A 20,976-nucleotide genomic window follows, 5' to 3' on the forward strand; every position below is an offset into this window, starting at 1 on the left:
TCTCTTTTTCTATAGAGAAATATGTGTATTTCATCTTAAATAACGATCATATTACCTGACATAATTGCAGAAAATTCTTGGGAAATAGAAATCACTATTAAGACAAAAGGGCATTTAAAAGAAATACCTTGATATTTTGCCCACGACCCACATGTTAATGTTTAATTTACCCGAAGAAATGATATTTACAATTCGCTAACATAGCAGGCATGCACTTGAAACTCGGCATTATAGCGGATAAATTCTCATAAATGTGTTTATTCACACTGATAATACCACTTGAACAGTCGTTATGTTATCTCTATAGTGTTATTAATTTTAACAATGTTTGTAAATAACATATATATTAATTTGAAACACAATGATCTAGATTAAAATGTCTACTGTTAAAAACAATTTCAGTTACAACTGATTTTTTTATTCTACATGAAGCAATATCTTCAATTTACCGGTAAGAGCTCCATTATGCCCTGAATGATTAGAGGCATGATATTGTGTGTTTAACAAGGACGAGCAATTACTGATTAGCGAGAAACCTGAAACGTAAAATATGTTATTGTTTCAAGCAAAGTCTTCGAAAAAACTATAAGGTCGTTCCGATTAATGTTAACCGACAGTTGGATAAGTGAAAAGAAACGACAATGAACAATTGCTCTTCTTCCAACACGGACTGCCGTTTTTATATGGCCTAAAATTTTGACTATAAAAAAGAGACTTATTTGATACTAGGCATCAAAAACACATACATTTATATATCAAGTTAACGCACAAGGTAACGCGTATGCGTCCTGTACCACTGATAAAATTAAGGGTGTTTATAAACACTGTTTATTCAGCTATCAATGCCAATATGTAAACAGGATTTACATCGTCTTTATCACTCTGCAGAGAAGCTTATGATAACGAGAGAACTTATTTGTTTTCGTGGGTTATCAATTATATTCATTGCTGTTCGGAAGATGAAAAGAACAGTCTTACTGGAAGAAATCATTTCTCCCCTAATTTATGCATTTAATATTCAAAATGACGTAAATTCATATAAAACATGGAAATACAAGTTGAAGATATGCTTATAAAGAAATATCCTTGCAAAATGTCTGCAGTAGAAGTGATTGCGGTATATAGTTTTTCGTCTTAACTTCTTTGCGCAAGTTTTTTTGTAATTGTGTTGGAAATCAAGTTGGATTAAATGCTGGTTTTGGCACCGTGGATAATATGTAAATATGTGTTATATGTAAAGTATGCCAATTCAAATGTTTTGAAGATAAATATCACCTTCTTTTTGTTTGTGTCTTCTAAAAGGATCTGCAAACACAAAATATCCCACAGGTTACAAGTTTAGAATACTCATGTATTCATATAATGTTGCTATAATCAAAGGTGTCTCTACATATCTGTACACTCTATTTAATAAAAAAAACATACGACTTTAAGAATAAAAATCTAAAATCACTATCCATTGAATAACTATGTTACTGTATGTTTGTTTTTATAACTGTTTTTCATTGAACTGTTGCACAAAGTTCTAAATTATAACTTTATATATCTGAATATTGCGGTGGCTTAACAGCGAATTAATGTGTTATTGTTATTGTCATTGTCATAAATATAAGCGACAATAAATGTGTTTGTTAACATTGCGTCAATTATAATTCAATTATGATACTCGTAAATCTTCTGAAAATGAACCACTCTGGAAACGACCCAACTTTTCACGCACATTATCAATAATTAAGTTAGTTTAATAGTTTAATTCCATTTATTGCATTGTTATCATTTCCATTCCTTTCTATGCTTACAAGGCTTTGGTTAATGGTAAAATAATACACACTTCTTACATTGGTCTTTAAAGTGAAACTCTTATTTTTAAAATCAATACATACACATGTAAAGCAAACATAAATTTTGAGTGATAAACTTTTAACTACTTACTAAATAATGCATTTATGGAAATATATATTATAAATAACAAGATTGTAACCGTGGTTTTAATAGCAGAAAGCGCAAAAATATTTTATAATTGGTGAATGCTAAAAGATTTACTGTGGTCTACTATAGTCTCATAAGGTAGAATGTATCCTTTATATGAACCGCTGTTTTCGACATTTCTTCATCCTTTTTGGAATACTAAAACACTATTATTAATTATGGTTAATCTTATTTGGAAGTAAGAGTGCATCTCTAATGTGAGTTAGGGTAGAACATAATATAGATGAACCAAATGGTTCACGGGTATAAATTTGATACCATCCTCTAAAATCGGAACATTGTTATTATCTTACAGCAAATTCAATTGAATAAAAAGTATTCAAAACGAAAACAAATACAATAATGAAAATATAAATATTGAAGCCTTTGATTCTTTTTTCTACATTGTTATTTTGATATTACTGATGTTTTGGTGTATACACGTTTATTTTTGACGCCGACTGACTATACATAGACGTCGATACTATTGAGAGAGTTTTATTGTTAAACTGTGAGGAAAAGTGCACTTACATTATTGTAATCACGGGAAGATGATTCTTTATCGTGTGTTAGTCTCCAAGAAACCAAAAAAGGTATAGGTTTTACCGTCTTATTCACATAGTGTCATAAGACTACCAAAATACGACGGTAAGTTTTTTCAAACTATCTCTCCCCAGTATATTGAAATGATGTTCACGCACGCATTAAATCAGCATAAAGCAAATACAAATGGATAAATGACTAATATGTGCGTATGTGAAATCAACATAGTGTTGTTTTGCTGTGAGAAATTATATAACAGGATAGGAAAAAAAGGTTAATGACTATGTGTATAAAGTTAATATCCAGAACAATGTTAAAGTCACCGTTTTTTACTTATTACCAAAATATTAACTCGAATTATATACAGGGTTGGCATCATATCCAAAATTTTGAACAATTTTTGCGATGACCCGTCGTCTGCAACAGTGATCTAAACATACGCATTGATCCTTGGACCAGCCGAACATTTCCGCTTTCAGGACACAAGTGAATTAAACATAAATCAATACTCTTTTATTTATATGTTAGTTAACATATATGTTAAAAAAGAAATAAAACGTTTGGAATAATAAAAACACTTTGTTCCAAAACTTAGATGCCTAAATATACACATTTTTCAGGTTGTGATCTTGATTAATTTGAAAGGGGGTGTATTTACTAGGAGAAATCCAGAGAACACACACGCTGTAGTGCAGTTGTTGTATATGATCATTCAATGAAAAAGATAATCGAATCTGAAGACAATTAATGAATTACCTGAAAAAAGACGAATAAGTGTGCTCTGTTTCTTGTTACATGAACAATGATTCTGTTGTAACTGCATTATCTATCTTGATAATGTTTTGGTTTTCTTCTGTGTATGTTTATAATTAAACAGCCCCCTATATATTTCACTCAACGGAAAACGAGTCAGATAAAATCATCGAGAGTTTGGGAGATATATTAAGCAATTTTCTTCAGTGCAACGAACTGCAAAACTAAGTAACATAAATACATCCTTCATTTGGAAACACAGCACAAGCTAAGCTGTTCAAACAAATTCGGTTAATCTAATCGCTTTTTTGCTTCTTTTCAGTGACATAACCTTTCTAATCATTAACGTAGAACAAAAGACAAGTAAGGGAACGAACACCGTTCACAATTCACCAGTAAGTATTCATAAAACACAGATGTTAGAACAAAAGGTATCGTTATTTACACCTCGTTCGTTGTTTCAATTTGCAACGCTGCTGATGCTCCGTCTGTTTAACTTTTTTAATTGTTAATGAATCATATGCTGTCTTCAAGGAGAGCGTCTGGTGTGCAGTAACTGTCATGTATGCACGGACGAAATGTGCAGGCTTGTTTATGTTATGTTTATGTAATGTTATGATGTATCCTTAGCACATTTAGTTTACTGCGTTAGATTCTTTGTTGTGTTAAGCCTTTGAAACATCGTTACACTATCAATCAATGATATAAAACTATCATATCGCGTTAAGCTACTAAAACATATAACCAGCATATTAAACTATATCAATGATTCATACTCGTACCTTAAACATTAAAATAGTTGCAATATGTGATGCGTGTTTATGTTCAACATCTACAATTATATTTTACACACCTCCAAAGGATATCTTTACGTTCTTCTATTTCTAGAAGAACGTTAAAAATGTACATATTATCAGAAAATGTTCCTCGATCACATTAAGGGTAAGCACTATAACCAACACCATGCTCCCCTTTCCTGTTTATTTGTTATCAGCAGCAGTGAACTAGCATACGAACTGATCTCGGAACCAGCTGACCTTTTCCGTTAGTTAACAGTCAGGATCGGTGTAAGACTAAATAAGTAATCAAAATAAACAAAACAATTGTTCCATTCAACTGACGTGTTTCTTCAAAATATATAATTTGGATGATTGTATGTTATATCTTCATTATGGCATTACTTAGAACATGAATTGAACGTATTCCATACGCATTCTCACTAACAATATTAGACAAAAATTTGTTTGCTACGTTTAAAATTAAACTATATATCAGAGATCATCAGTTTGTGAATGCACATAACTAGGATTTTATAGAAATACTTAGTACTTATGTAAAAAACTACAGAAAGAAGCTCAGAAGCCAAAAGTTTAATCATAAACCCCGTTTAATGGCATAGGGTAACGCCAAAGACAGAGACAACAAACAAACAAAAAACAAGATACATGGAACAACAGCACAAACCTCCACCGACAGCACAGTGCATGGATATAATATATATAAAACTAGATATGTTTATCAATGATTGCTAGGTACCGCCTTGAAACTGTCAGTAAAACGTGAATAAGAAACCTTATGCTAGTATTATAAAGTTTGAAAATGATTGCCACTGGATGCAACCAAACATACTTCTCTAGCTAAGCAGGTAGTGATATCCTTTTTAAACATTTTATATTTCTTAATGGGTTACAATTTCAAGAATCCTATAGCAATAAACAACAGTCGATAATTATCACCGTTACTTATATCACCCATTTTATGGATCGTTCCAATTATTGATTAACCCCAAAAGTTTGGATAGTTTTCTTTTTTAAAAAGTTTATTAAATTAATAAAAGGTTAGTACATGTTTAATCAATTGCATTCATCTGGTATAATTTCATCAGGTCCCATTACTTTTCCAGCTTTTAGTTGTATAATCGAAAGTCTGACTTTATATTATTTCGTATTATTACACGTATGAATCTTTCTGAACAGGCAGTCAAAGATGAGTGTATTCACCGTCTTAATATAAATCTTTTTTTACTGCATTAAAAAACATGAAAAAGTCATTCTTTGAAAGTGAATGAAACGTAATTGTTATTCGTAATAGTTGCATCCAACATTTAAGGAAACTCTTGTACAGACTTTATAAAACTTGAATGGATCCCTTTAATGCATAAAACGCTGGTATGTAATGATCAAAGTAAGACGATGAACAACTTGATGTGATAGAAACTTTATGTTGTTAGCTCCTTCCTCTGACAACAAACCATGTCTCTGACGACAAATCATGTCTCTGACAAAGAATTGATCTGTCATACATTCTTCTACGTTCTACATGTTGGTGTATGCAGTTTTATCGTACATTTTATTCTTTGATATTAATACTAAAGAAACACGCAGTGTATACAAACAAAAATATTTTGAGTGGTTATATTCAATACTTTGGAATTAAATAAACATATACAACTTTATTAGAGACACTACTGCTTAAAGACTTAATCATCTTATCTGTAATTAGATTAAACGTTTTATAAAATATATTTTTCTCTGTAAAGTGCTATGCCAATATAAAATTCATTTATTTAGTAAAAGTAGAAAAAAACAATGTACACGATGCGTAGCTCCAAAAGTTTAATAAACATTTTGTAACGGACGTGTCGTAAATGATTTAATTGTTTCACGGAGAACAGTCAAATTAAAATTAGCGTTATCGGAAACAGGTATCTTTGAAAATGAATACCAATAACTGTATTCAATTGAAGAAACTTCAAGATAAGTTAAAAACTCTCCTCAGAAAAATAGCTTAAACACCAACGCCTCGTTAAGTTGGACTGGTTCTAATGAAAAAAAGGTTTCATTACACTTATGAAATGATACTTAAAATTTTTATGACTACAGGCATCTTCTTGAAACCCGACACAATTCCTGATAGAAACCCTCTAATAAATTGGGTGTTTCTTCCCACCGATGAAAACATTTGCAGAGTTGTTATGTAATCTAAGTAATGGTTTCAGTAATTTTATTTATGTTTGTACATTTGATACATAAACAAACATTTGAAATCCAATTAATCAATGGATTTCATGTACAAATGTCTTCAACTGTAGCGGTACATTCCTAATGAGTGCTTTTTCAACCTTGAAAGCAGGAAATCAATCAATATTGTCTAATAATAAACAAGTTAACAATATGTACATGTATTTGATTGTCTGTGATTTAGCCAAATATCTACTTCACATATATTGTTTCCTATCCTCTAACTATTGGAAGCAATATCTGCAAACTACCGGTTACGGTTATGCTCTTTAGGTTTATATGAAAGAAATTAAACCACATGAATGAAGAGTTGAAGTACGAAATAATAATGGATTCAAAAATTGTGATATAAATTTCCAATTTGAAATGTCAATGGTAGTAATCGTGTGTGGCGTTGCACTCTAGCGTAAAATAATTATTCGTGTTCATGAATGTCTCCGCGGAAATGGATGGGAACAACTTGTTTTCTACTTTTATTAGACACAGTGCAATATTCAGTAATGAACAAGTTTGAACAGAGGCGGTTGATTTTATACTGCTTTTGATACAGTGAGTGTTGCTGAAAAATCCATTCTCCAGAGGAAAAGCCTTAATTGTAACAGGACAAAACCGCATACAGATCTTCTTCAAATTACGAGCAACATTGGCCGTCATTATGTCATTAACTTTGATATTGATTTTAGATATTGTTTGCATTTTATTTTTTATCACATGAACAGTTTCACCTTACTATACGTATGTTGACTAAGCGTTCAATCAGAAGTCATCAATGACGTCTTATACCTAACAAGAAATGAAGGTGAACAATTCTTCCGCTGTTGCAAGCAAGGTGCTTCATTAAAGTGATTTCCCCGAAGACAGGCATCATTTGAACAGAATGAATATAATGCATGACTAGCTTCATATCAACGTGCAAGCAGGTGAGGCATTTAGATTTCAATTCGAAATTTAAAATAAATTCTTGAATTTCTGAGTCAGTGCAGCTTTTGGAAAGGAATATGTAAATCATGCACAGTTTTACAACATTACGCAATGTTTGACTATTTTTCAGTACATAATGTTTTCACCCCTTAAAAGGTAAAGAAACGCCATGTGCTTTATTATTAGATTTATTGTAAGGTGTCAGTATATATATATATATATATATATATATATATATATATATATATATGACCAACAGGAACTGAGTTATTGAAACCATTCGTTTAGACCATAAAGATCGACTGTGAAGGTAGTAAGTCAACATACCAATTATTTATATATATATGTTTCTGTAGCTTTTTGGATATATATTGCTTGGGGCTTGTAACTCAACGCTCTTATTAATATAAAATTATAAACTTTCATGATAAAAGTAAACATGTAATGAAAGCGTTTAAAATTAGACATACTTGAATAAAAAGTCTCCATGCATTGATTCACGTTTAGGTGATATGTCGAAGACTAGGCACAGCATAGTATCTAACGCAGTACCATGATTGGCTAAGGGGACAAAATAGCATGGTGCCTACTAAGAGATTACTGCTGTTGTTATTCCTTAAAATAATATTTTGTAATATTGTCAGATCATTAGTGAGCATATTTAACAGGCAATTAATGAAAACATTAAGGTTTTGATTTCTTCTGTAATTACAAAACAGTTAATGCACGCAAGGTGTTTTACTTGAATATTTATATGAAAAACAACAGTAACAAGGTCAGTAGCAAAACGTTTGAAGTCAATTTCAGAACCTTCAAACACAAAGCATTTGAACAGACGGTGACTGAGCACTGTTAGTAATTATATCAAGACCGAATGTAAATGACGATGCATGTTGTTCTTAAATCTGGGTTTTATGCATTCTAACTGATAAACTGTGAACGGTGTTTTTCTTAGCTGTCTTTGGTAACAAAAAAGACCCGAGGAAGCCACTATCTAAATAGATTTTCCCGCTAAGCTTGGCAACATTTTGCAACCGAATGTTTAAAATGCTACTTGTTTTGCAATTCGTTGCTCTCAAAAATAGTGCTAACGAAATCTCATAAACTCTCTGTCTGTTCCTGTAGCAATGTAAATATACGCAGAAGAAGAAAAAACAAAGATCTACTGGTTGTTCACAACATTTTCAAAGTATGACCATTGGATAACTACTGCTGGGTGTGTTCTCTACCGGACTCAGCCTGGTAATGATATCTCATTTCGAATTATATTAAGATTGTTTAAAACAAAATCACGACCTTGAAATTACTTTAGCTATCTCAGTTTAGAAATAGTGCGCTGTTTATCGTTTTCGAGCATTCAAGTATAATTTTATAAAAATGAACAAATTCTACACAAACCGGTCAGTGGAACACGAGTGTACTGGAACACGAATTTACTGCGGGCTTTAATATATAGAAAGAAAGATTGATATAAATAATTAAGCCCCTCATGAGACAAACTTAAATCAAAACACAAATCATTTACGTGTTTTGTGGTCTATAAAATATTTCAATCAAACAAAAGGCCAAGTCTTACAGCCTGACTAACAAACTCTTTCAAAAATGCCGGCGTCCATGGATAGTCCATTGGCGTCGACAAATAAACTGACATTCATCAAATCACAACCTATAACCTATAAGTAACAAAAAATACTTTCTAAATGAAAATAATATAACAGCTCTTTAAAAATGTTACTTCGATTTTCTTACAGAAAATATTAGTTATGCAACAAGAATGAAGTTTGAAATGAAATCAATAGTTTGTTTAAACACTGAGTGACAACACAGTGAATATTATGAGTAATGTTTTTTTTTTCAAACACTGAGTAACAACACAGGGAAAAATATGAGTAGAGATTTTTTGAATGACACTGAATGACAACACAGAGAATGATGAATGGGTTTATATCACGTTTGTGTCGGAAATCGATTCTTTTTATGTGATACCAACGCACAGAATGGTTATAGAGAAAACATATAATGTTGGTTCTTTTCTTGGGGCTATTACGGAAGTGACCTTGTACTTAAAGGCCGGGGTAATAGTATAAAAGGCAGAAAGTCAGAAAAATGGCCACTTCACTCGACCTCACAGAGCTGTCTGCTAGTACAGACTGCCAGTACATTTTTTCAAATATAAAAATAATTAACGAACAAAAAATGCTAAAATATGCAAGATGGTTTATTAAATGTATCATAAACATATTTTGTTAATTTCAAATCTCTCAAACAAAGTCTCTCTAAATACTACTTTCAAATAAATAAAATTATAACTGTCAAACAAATTCAAATTTTCTAGCAATGTTGATTGACAGATCTTGAAAGTTCATGACCCCTCTAACAGCCAACTGAATTTCACTACCGATTCCTGTTTACTACAGGTTTACTATCATAGTATGAGGTTGTAACTGCCATATTGTGGGAAACATCTATTAGCTGGATATATACTATCAAATGACTTATTGTAACAAAATTCGTAGAAGTATTGGTCATGGTAAATGAATATTTCTTTATCTAATCTCAAATGAGAAATCAATGGAAAAATTCTTATGTACCACTCTATCCGAATGATATAACACCACAAGCCATGTGAATGTTTACAATCAAAACCGCTGACCAGAGCAGACCTCATTAACCCGATTAACCACGCCTCCTCTGCCAAATAGGCTTAATTGCTGTCCTGTAGGATATTTGGGGTCAGGCACCCCGGCCTTTAACTATAATACCTATTATACACTGTGTTTAATTGTCATTTGTCGAGTTAGTATAGTATCTTTATAGTGCTGGTAATTTTATATACGGTTGTATATTACATAGAACAGAAAAAACGTAACATTAATAAACCAGAAAAGCATAGACTCGTACGGCCGAATAATGTACTTAAAGACAATAAATACAAACATGTATAGGTCTATAACAATCATTTAGTACAAAAGTAAATAAATACATGTTTAATGGAGTGTTGCAGGAGGATTTATCGTGTCTATCATGTGCTACACACATATCATTCTTTCATGTGGTTTGCCTGTTCTTAACCACTGACTTGTGCCAGCATGGGTAAGATATTTGAAGCTAATCGCTTATCAGCCATTTTCCAAATTTATTTCTTATAGACTGGTCCTTAAGTGTATTTGAACCGACATCTTAGCTTTATTTTACAGACACATTTTATTATGTCAGCAATTGTATCTATTCAACAATCCAGAGCGATCAAGGATCTCCAAAATCACGATTTACAGCACAGTCAATTGCAAATATAGGCATTAAAATCGTGTTTCTGATATCAAAGTATCAATTTCGCCCACGACAGTAATCGTGTATGTTACAAAAGACATTAACTTAATTTAGTGTACAAATTGGTCAGTATTATTGTTATCAACTCCCACAGTATTATGAACAGTAATTTGATTGATGAGATATTGTATTTCCGTCAAGATCCCAAAGCATCATTTTTATGACGATATCCACCATATTGAGAATTCGCAGAATTTGTTAGAATTTAAGGTTAAGACTTATTGTAAGTCCATATTACCAAATTATATGTATTAATATGTACATGTTTTTATAACACCTACCAAACTTTATATCAATTCGCTGTTTGTACAAATCCGAACCATATGTAGTGAAACAATGTTACAATAGAATTGTGTACGAATACCTTACATGTAGCCATTGTAAGTAAATATTGACTGAAGTGAAGAAAATATTTAACTATTTGACAGTCATTCAATTATAACATAAACAGTGTGTAAACAAGCAGCAATTTTCAACTTCGTAAATAAGTAGAGTAAGGATGGATTAAAAGAATAAATGATGTCATTTTTTTTAATTTTAAGATAGAGCCACATATGGGTTTTTTTCAAATGGTTTCTGCATTGCCCTTAATTTCAAAGTAGTTATAAAACCTTTTCCGGGTAATGAGCATAACAAAGTGTGGTCGCGGTGATTTTATGGAAGGCTTCAAGTTCAATGTAAATAAAGCGTCATAATTCTGTTTAAGTTTCGAGTAAACGTTTTCTAAAATACAGCAGTGTCATTATTTGTTAGTTCTTTTGAAGTGCTTAATTTAAGACGATTTTTGAAACTTGCGAAAATATATCAAAGGTCGACTGGTTCATGCAAAATGAACGAAAATGGCCTCGGTCACCAAAACAAGCGCGAGTTTTAATATATAGGAAATAATTCCTATAAGATTATTTTTCTGTAGGATCATAAACAATGTCGCAGCAGAAACAGAATTTCCTTTGATTGAGATAGAAATGTACGTATCAATTATGATTAAATCAACAGCTCTTCCTTAGGGAATAGAAATGATTTATTTGAGTCATTTGCAAAGTACTGCAATTGATATTACGCCAATATTTGAGTAATATTATCAGAAGTGGCAAGAAGGGTGACGGTATATATATTCAGTTCCCTATTGGTACACTAACAGCTATTTACTCACCACTGGGGATGTATGAGAATGGGGTTAACATATCCTTTGTACAACTAGCTCTTAAAGTACGTCTTAAAAAGGATACTTGTTTGTTTCAGTTATATATCAGTTATATGTCATTGAGTGACCACTTAAACGTATATGTGATCTGTTGGTAATAACAAGATGAAATAAAACTCAAGTCCAAACAAATTACATTTTTATCTCCTATCGTTTAAACTAATTCACAATGACATGGATTGATAATAGATTGTATAAAAAATGCTAAAATGTCGTTAAGGTGTTCCGGAAATAGCGTTGATATTTTGTCCAAACTCTATGCACGCTGACTTTTGATTCTGACAGCCAAACGGGTCCAATATTGAAACAGTGAGTTTAACACAATGAGATATCAACTTTATCTCACTGATATATTAATATAGAACACCGGGAAGCTTATACAGCACAAAAGTTTCGTGAACATAGAATAACATTGAACTACACTTCTATGGTGTTGCTAGCAACTTGTTTATTGCTTCTGGAATACATTACTTTCATCACATTAAGAAATATAAGATGTTAAAAAAATATTTCTTCTAAAAAACATTTGTTAGTTAGAGTTTGGTCTGGTTACAATATAAATACCTTTTCAAACTAATTGATACATAAATAAGTGCGAACCTATACAAGCACAAACATATGCTATTTTGTATGTATGGTTAAGTTTGGTAATCGTTGCAAACACACTTCCATAATATTGTTAGTTTCAATGCATATTGTTGTGCTTGCAATGTTTTCCTTCAATTCCTTTATCTAAGATAATGCGTAGATGAACGTCCTACATACAACAATTTAACTTCATTATTTGGTAGGGAAACGTCAGTTGAATCTAGCTGTTGTATTATTTTGGTTCTTTATATAGACGTTCACTTCTTCTTACTGTTAACTTTATCGTGGCCATGAAACGGAAAAGGCCGGTTGGTTCCAGGAAAAGTACGTGTGTTTAGACCATTGCTGCTGACAACACATACACATTGAATAGGACAACTTGTCGGTTACACAGTTTACGATATGTATAATTCATGTACATTGTCAGATTATAAGTTTGCTTATTTGACAAGCAATGAACTCTCAAAAAAATGTAGGTTCTGATTTCTTCTTTGATTACAAGACAGTTACTGCACATAAAGTGTTCTATTTGAAGAGAACTTCAAAACCGTTCACAGACAAAGCCTTTGAACAGACGGAAACTGAGCAGTTTTGGAATTCATACCCAGACCGAAGTGATAATCGCGATGCATTTTGAACGTAAATCTGTGTTTTTTGCAAACCGACTGATTAAATGTAAAAGCTGTTTTGAAACGACTTGCTAAAAAGTTGATATCGCTTGGCACGTGCAGTTTTTGCAACTAAATGATGTTTTATTAAACTAAGTTTTGCAATTTGTTGCACTTAAGAAAATTGCTTAATATATTTAGGAAACTGTAGTTATTCCTCTATCTGGTTTACCGTTGGGCAGAATTTGTGTGGCTGGGTCTGATTTTCTTTGATAATAACAAATATGCGCAGAGGTAGACCATGAAACTGAGAAAATTGATTCGGCGTTAACAACAACAGATTGAACTTCCATGTAAAAGATAATAGAGCTCACATTTTATGCTTTTGAACCGAAAAGAACGATGAGTTGTCTTTAAGATGAAACATATTTGTCAAAGTATGACCATACAACCAATAACTACAGTTGGGTGTATTTTCTACCGGACGTTTTGTGCTTAAAAAAGCTCAGCATTGTTCAACAACATTGTATGACATTTCAAATGTAATGACACTTTTATATATTTTGGTGTGTTATCCAATCAAACACCGATTTTAACTGGTAATGTATGTGTTTCCTTGGAACGGAAATGACCAAACGCCACTGCTGCAGACGACACGTAATCGGAAAAGAGGGTAAGTTCATGTTCTGGGGCCGACCCAAAATATATTTTGCAAAGAAATGATAGTATGGGATGATAGGAGAATGTTTTCGCGGTGAATTTGTCATAACTTCGCGAAATGACCTTAATGACCAATTATTTCAAATATTTCGTTTAGCGTTATAATTAAGTTTTAGCCAATGCCGACTGTCATCTATATGAAAATCCAGGAGTTTTTATGTGTATGTCATTAAATTAATTCAGTTGCAGAACCGTCTTGACACGTGCCATTTACTTAAAACTCGGTATTATTACTGATAAATTATCATACAATGTATGATTATTGTCAGTAATGTAGAATTGGTATGGTATCTGAATAAGGTGGTTTATTTTTTAAGACGGTGCACATTTATATACCAGAATGGTAAAGATCCGTGCAGCAGAATAATGCACTTAATGACGAAAAATACAAACATAAAAAGATGTATACCAATCAGTTTCATACAAAGGAAATATATACATGTGTTATAAAATCAAGTGTTGTAGAAAAATTTCATTTGTCTACCATGTGCTACACACATATAACATCCCTTCATGACTGTTGCCTGTTCTCTACCACTAACCTTTGCCAGCATAAATAAGATCTATGACGCTAATTGCTTAACAACCATTTCCCCAATCTAGTTCTTATTGGCTGGTCCTTAGGTTTGGTAGACCCGACAGCCTAGCTATATTTTACAGAGACAGTTACTGTGTCAGTTATAGTATCTATGGAACAATCCTGAGCAAATATGGAACTCCAAAATGATGATTTACTGCGAAAGAAATTGCCAATAATGCCATTAAAGGTCGTGTTTCTGATTTCAGAACATTCCCCAATAAAACATAAAATAGCAATCTCACCCGCGACAGCAATCGTGTATGTAACAAAAGACATTTTATTAGATTATTGTACATATTTGTCAGTATTACTTCGACTAACTCCCGCAGCAATTGCATAGTAAATGGAATTTAGAAGATTTTTTATTATCCTTAAAATCAAAAATGCATCGTTTCCTACGTGCTTATTTACAATTCTGAGAATTCCCAGAATTCATTAGAATATTAGGTAATATCATATATATACATTTTTATATTACGCATCGTTTATTTATAAAATACATATAAATCAAACATATCAAATTATATAATGTTCGTTCTTTGTTATAAATCCGAGCAACCTGTCACGAAACAATTTTACAATTATAGTGTTTTATACAATTACCATACATGTAGCCATTGCAATTCAGTTTAAGTAAATATTCGTACTGCGTGAACGCACGAAAAATAATAATACATATTTATACTAACATTTACCCTTTTTCAAGGATGATTTTTCTGGTAATTATTTTCGCGATAAACCAGAAAACTATCACGATTATTATTTATTTTGTGTTTTATATATGCATGACCTGGGTAAGGGAGCATAAAATGTGGCCAATGTGATTTTTTGGGTCGCTTTCAGCAAAAGGTAAACGAGGCGGCATGATTGTATTTTTGTATTTTTCTTTTTTTGCAATACGAACGCAAATTTATTGGTAGGTAAATCAAGTGCAATTGTGTATATATATGTGAAATATTTCCGTGGAGAACTATCGGAGAATATTCCAGAAGGATAATCAGTTTTGCTGGAGGAGGAATCTATGCTTGCTCAAACACAATTTCCTTCGCCTCAGATAGAAATGCACGCATCAAAAATGTGTAAATCACCAGCACTTTCTACATGATTAGAAATTATTCATTTGATACCATTTCCAAGTACTGCAGTTGAAATTACGCCAGTATTAATCTAATATTATCGGTAACGGCAAGAAGGGTGACGAGAAAGATATTCATTTTCCTATTTGTACTACTTTCAACTTTGGACTTACCACTGGGGATATATGAAAATACAGCTAGCACATTATTTCCATCACTATCCCTTAAAGTACGTCTTATGAAGAGCATACTTCTTTTTTTCTGTCGGATATCAATTATATTTCATTGAGTGAGCACCAAAATTTAAAATCCCACTGAAGAAACCATTTTTCATTTAATTTTTTGTTTAAACTGATTCAAAATGACGATAATTGATATTTAATTGTAGAAAAGTGTTAAAATTTTGATGAAATCGATCTGTTCCGGAAATGGCGCCAGTGATATGGTGTCCAAGCTATAAGAACGCTTACGTTTGATTTTGACAGCAAAATGGGACTTCGTAAACATGACCCTGCTAACATTGACATGCACACTATTTTGAAACCAACAACATTTTTAGAATAATATTAACAAAAGGTTTAAATATTATCTTTACATTATCTAATCAAATCCAAGGCTTGAGAAGGTTTTAGCGTTTGCGGAACTTTTATAAAAGCTTTTATTTTATCCAGAAGACCCAAGATTAGAGAAGATTGCCCTTATTTATCAAATAAGAACCCTGAAGATCTTTCAAACTAAATAAAATTAGTTTTAATCTTAAATTGCTGCGCATTGAGTAAACAGAAATTCTTAAACATTCTGAACAAATCCTGATGCATACATTTTGAATCTTTATTAGTGAAACAAATTTCCAGAAGTAAATCAAGGTCACATTACAATGGAACTACTGGATTTAAAAAAAATGAAGATCTGAATATTAATTGCATGATATAAGTGTACGGGGGATGTACTAATGAGCAAAAGCCGGGCTTTATTGGTAGGAAAATGTGCATTTTACAACAAATTACCGTGGCGTAAGCGACTGGCATTTGGTTTTACATACGCGATATCAAATCCCACATCATAATAATAGACGCCGAAAGACCTGAATTTGGATTCTTTATTCCCAATTTAACAATGAAAAATAAAGGGACAAGTCGAGTTGTCGGAAATTTTAAAATAAACCCTATTTAGGGACACAAGGCAAGGACCTTTACGACAATGAACAATAAACATGAACATATTAACATCACATTTGCAAATGCTTACACCAAAACATAACTTACACCACATACACGCACTACAAACACTATTTATTTGAAAAACTACAGAAACCAGCACAGTAGGCGAAAGTTTAAACATAAACCCCATTAAATGGCACAGGATCAACGCCAAAGACATAGAACACAAAAACAAACAATCACAAACCAGACACCTGGAACAACAGCACAAATCTTCACAAACTACACAGTACATGTTTACCTTATAAAATTAAAAAAGGGATGTTTATCAAGTTCTGTTATATACCGACTTAAAATGGTCAGTAAAATGTAAAACCATACCTTAATTAAAATTGCTTTACCGTTAAATGATGGAAGTAACGCATTGGAGTGGTCACTGCCACAAGTGTTCATTGAAATTGGAGTCTACTAGAGCCTTCAGAATGATATTATTTTTCCCGATGTGGTTCAGAACAAATGACTTATATGGATATGATTTCATTGTGTCGTGTGCAATGAATAAAGACATTTTCAACATTATTGTATCTGCTCAAGTAAAACAGACGGAAATTGTCAATCTATGATTGAAAAAAATATAGCGTCTGCGCCAGACCATTTACACTAAGTTTTCCGGTTTAAATAAGATACCCCACCAATTATATGTTAAAAGTAGAAGCTACACAATCGGGATGTAAAGCAATTTATGGGCATTTGCATATAGAAACGACCTCAAAAAGTGTATTGACCCTATAATTGTACCCAATAATTATGCGAAAAGCTACAGAAACAAGCTCAGTAGCAAACAGTTTAAACCCGGTTTAATTGCACTGGGTAAACGCCAAAGACATATAACATAAAAAACATAAACAATAACGTTAAACCATTCACTATTTAAGTTACTCGAAAACTCCACACGCAGCACAGTGCATACATACTATATATATATATAAAAAAACTAGGTATGTTTATTAAGGATTGTTAGGTACCGCCTTGGAACGGTCAGTAAAATATAAATCTATTGGGGTTTAGACCAGTTTATATACACAATCTCACTGTTATCCCAACACATCATTGTACTAAAACTGGGAACAAATCCAAACCTTCTCTTTCAAACGTAGCTTTCCAAGAATGACCGTACTATTATTGAAGTAAACGGCTGTAGTTATTCTATACCGGACTTCTCCTGGAAAATGTTTTCCATCAAGAGCAATATCAAACTTGTTTAAAATAATCACGACATTAAAAAAGGTATCAATAAAGTATTCATTGTTTGGTTGCATATGCTGTTGATAATTCCCAAACTATCTATATACGTGTACATATAGGTAGATTACGTTCATACAAAATATTCAATCAAAACAATTTTGTTTGACGTATGGAATTAATCGAACCTTTTAAATATTTGGTTCGTTATTAGATCGGACACCAATCTTAATTGACCATTTACATGTGTTCCAGAAGCAGAATTACCGCATGTTGCCATTACCAGTTTGTTTGTCAAGACCAGACGACTCGTAATCTTGAAAAGAGCGCAAAGTACCTGTTACGTTGCCGACCCAATTATAATTTGTGCACGTTTTCGTGAAATAAGTTCATTGCGGTGACTTCTTAAATCATCTGAAAATTTTCTATCTTTACGTAGTAATGACTTTACCGATGCACCTTTGTTAAATAAGGCGGATTATCAGAGAAGATGATTTACGTTTTATAAACACAGGTGCAGCTGAAAAAAAAAACAGCAATCTTAGGTTATATCTATAAGTACATGGAGGGTTTATCTAATGTTCCTGGTATCCACTCATCTTTCATGAGAGGACTTATTCAACTCCTTAGGACTATGATTCTCATTTTAATCAGAAGAAAATAGGTAATGCTATTGGCCCATGATTTCTAAAGGTTTGAGTGGATATTATTAGAAGCATTTCTGGAAGATGTTGCTTTCAACCATACTTTATCTCACATGCTGAATAGAAGTACACGTAATTTCAGTAAATGATAAATTTGTTAAGCAAAACAGAAAATTGGCATGCATTCATGTCGATGATACATTTGTAATATTGCGGTGAAGATAAATGTTTAAATTTATTTCAGTAGGATGATATCTAATGATGCAGCAGAAACCAATGCACACTCCAGAATATAATGTGCACGAGACAGGAATGCTAATATTTGAAAACAACAGTCACTATGAGAACATCAACAGAAATTGGAATGAACCATTTGATCATATGGTTATGGATTATAATATAAACACTGGTGTTGTTGCAACAACAAGAGGAGTGGTGTTGGCGATATATTGTGCAACAGGATTAGCGTTCAACACATTCATGTTGATGGCAATATTACCAAATAGACGTCTACATACAATGCGGAATATACTTCTAGTGCATTTAGGATGTACGGGGTTGATTTTCACAATATGTATCAATGGTGTCACTTTTGCTGTGAATTTTACCGGAATGTGGATAGGAGGTTTAATAGTATGTGAAGTATATGGATTTATCTTGATGGCGTTGACGTTGGTTACATCATGGACAATTACAGCATTAAGCTGGGATGAATATCAGACAATAGCGTGCCCGCTGAAACATCCATTCAAAGCCAGGGCAATAAAACTTGCTGTGTTATTCGGTGCAGTTTGGTTATTAGCGTGTGTTTTATCATTACCACCACTCTTAGGTGACAGCCGGTTCGTCTTTTATCCGGAGACGGGGATCTGTTTTGTGTGTAGAAATACTTTAACGGGGAAATTATACATATTCCTATTTTTACTTGCAGCTGTTTACGTACCACTGGGAATAATGGTGTTTTGTTACTTGAACATTTATAAAATCGCTAAAAATCAGATTAGTAGAATAGCAGCTACAATGATTAGAATGACTTGTGTCCTTCAAGCTACTGCTGCACCAAGTAGCAAATCCTTACATCTTTCAATGAAAGGAACCAAAGCTATGTATACCATTTTGACGTTGATTGGGTCATTTGTTATTGTTAATGTGCCAATGTCGGTGCTATTGTCAATTGATGTGTTCTCCACGAAGCATTTTCACGTGAACGAAATATTCTTATCCACAATAATGATGCTGTTTCTCTCAGCGCCTGTTATTCATTCATGTGTTTACGGATTACGTAATAAAACACTTAGAATATCGTTGCAACGTTATATGAGACGTAAAATACTGTATTACTGTTACAAAGACAAACGTAAAAACAGTGTTAAATACTTCCGCCGTTTTCGGTCAACGCCTTTCATGTCAGGACACCATAGACAAAGAAATCAAAATGAAGCTTTAACAGGGGCGGGCCGGAGGACTCAATCATTCCCAGTTTGCTTAGCAAGTGGTCGTGTGAAACGTAACTATCGAGCAAAAAAGTCATTGAAGGACTTGACTGTGCCAAGTGAACCTGAGTCCATGACTCGTCCTTACTTCTGTATACAAAATCCTGAGCTCGAAGAGGACACTGATCAGGATGATGCGCACTTACCAGACGATGTTACTTATATTGATGAAGTTTCCGGTGAAATGTGATGATATTTATAATAAACACTATTTTATTATTATTATTTTATTTAGTTTTCATACTTTTTTGTTCAATATTAATGATATAAACATTGCGAGGTAATTATAATCTTGTGGCTTAAAGTGTTGAAATGTTGTTACCATTATTGTTCAAATTATTTCAATCAAAAGTACAGAAAATGCGCAGTCTTCAAAATGTCAAAAATGAATCCTGTTAAGAAGTACTAGGCAAGGTCGAATTTGATCAATGTGATAAATGTTGTAATACTTTTCTCATTATCTGTTCCATGTGGGGAAACACAATTTATATTTATACATATATATTAATATTGAAATATTCACTTTTGATGTTCACGAGGTCAACTTTATTGCTATCTTACATGTTTATTAAATAGCGTCCAATCCCTGAGCCAGCTGACGTTTGATTTGGAACCCGGAATTAAATTGCGTAACAGTGAAAAGTATCAAATTGATACAACCACTGTTTGAAAGCGTTTAAAATATCTTATTTCATTGATAAACCATCCACTAGAAAGTATAATAAATCATAATATTTTTTAAACAAATCAAACTTGATGAGAAAATATTTTGAGATCAATTTATTTGATCTTACATTAAAGCAGACGAAATTATAACCTAAAACATAACACTAACTATTAATCAAGATTCCTTCTGTAAATCACAATACAACAAATCTCAATTGTTTACGTATACTGTCAATTAAATCTGTATCACTTTAGCGAATATGGTGTTTGAGTTTGAAATCCAAATACACTGCAGAAGAATCAATTATTGAGTTGAAGAGAGGTATAAACCAATCTCGAAACTGTTGTCAGTGGTTATCACACTTGCATCACACCAAGGCGTCCTGGATTTCATTCCAAACATGGGTGTATATGAGTTTGATTTTTGGTCACGAAGCTGGACAACTGGTTTTCTCCGGCT

At 32.6% G+C, this 20,976-nt stretch overlaps 1 protein-coding gene across 1 annotated transcript in view; it reads left to right on the top strand.

The window, feature by feature from the left end:
- LOC128229954 (melanopsin-like) overlaps positions 1-20,433 on the top strand; it is a 95,577-nt gene extending 75,144 nt beyond the window's left edge. The window contains exon 2 of the mRNA XM_052941881.1: positions 18,628-20,433. Within this exon, the coding sequence (XP_052797841.1) occupies positions 18,628-20,040 (1,413 nt within the window). The 3' untranslated portion in view covers positions 20,041-20,433. The remainder of the gene's footprint in view (positions 1-18,627) is intronic.
- Positions 20,434-20,976: the final 543 nt, after the last annotated feature.

The sequence above is a fragment of the Mya arenaria genome, chromosome 4 (genome assembly GCF_026914265.1).
Source record: "Mya arenaria isolate MELC-2E11 chromosome 4, ASM2691426v1".
Lineage (NCBI taxonomy): Eukaryota > Metazoa > Mollusca > Bivalvia > Myida > Myidae > Mya > Mya arenaria.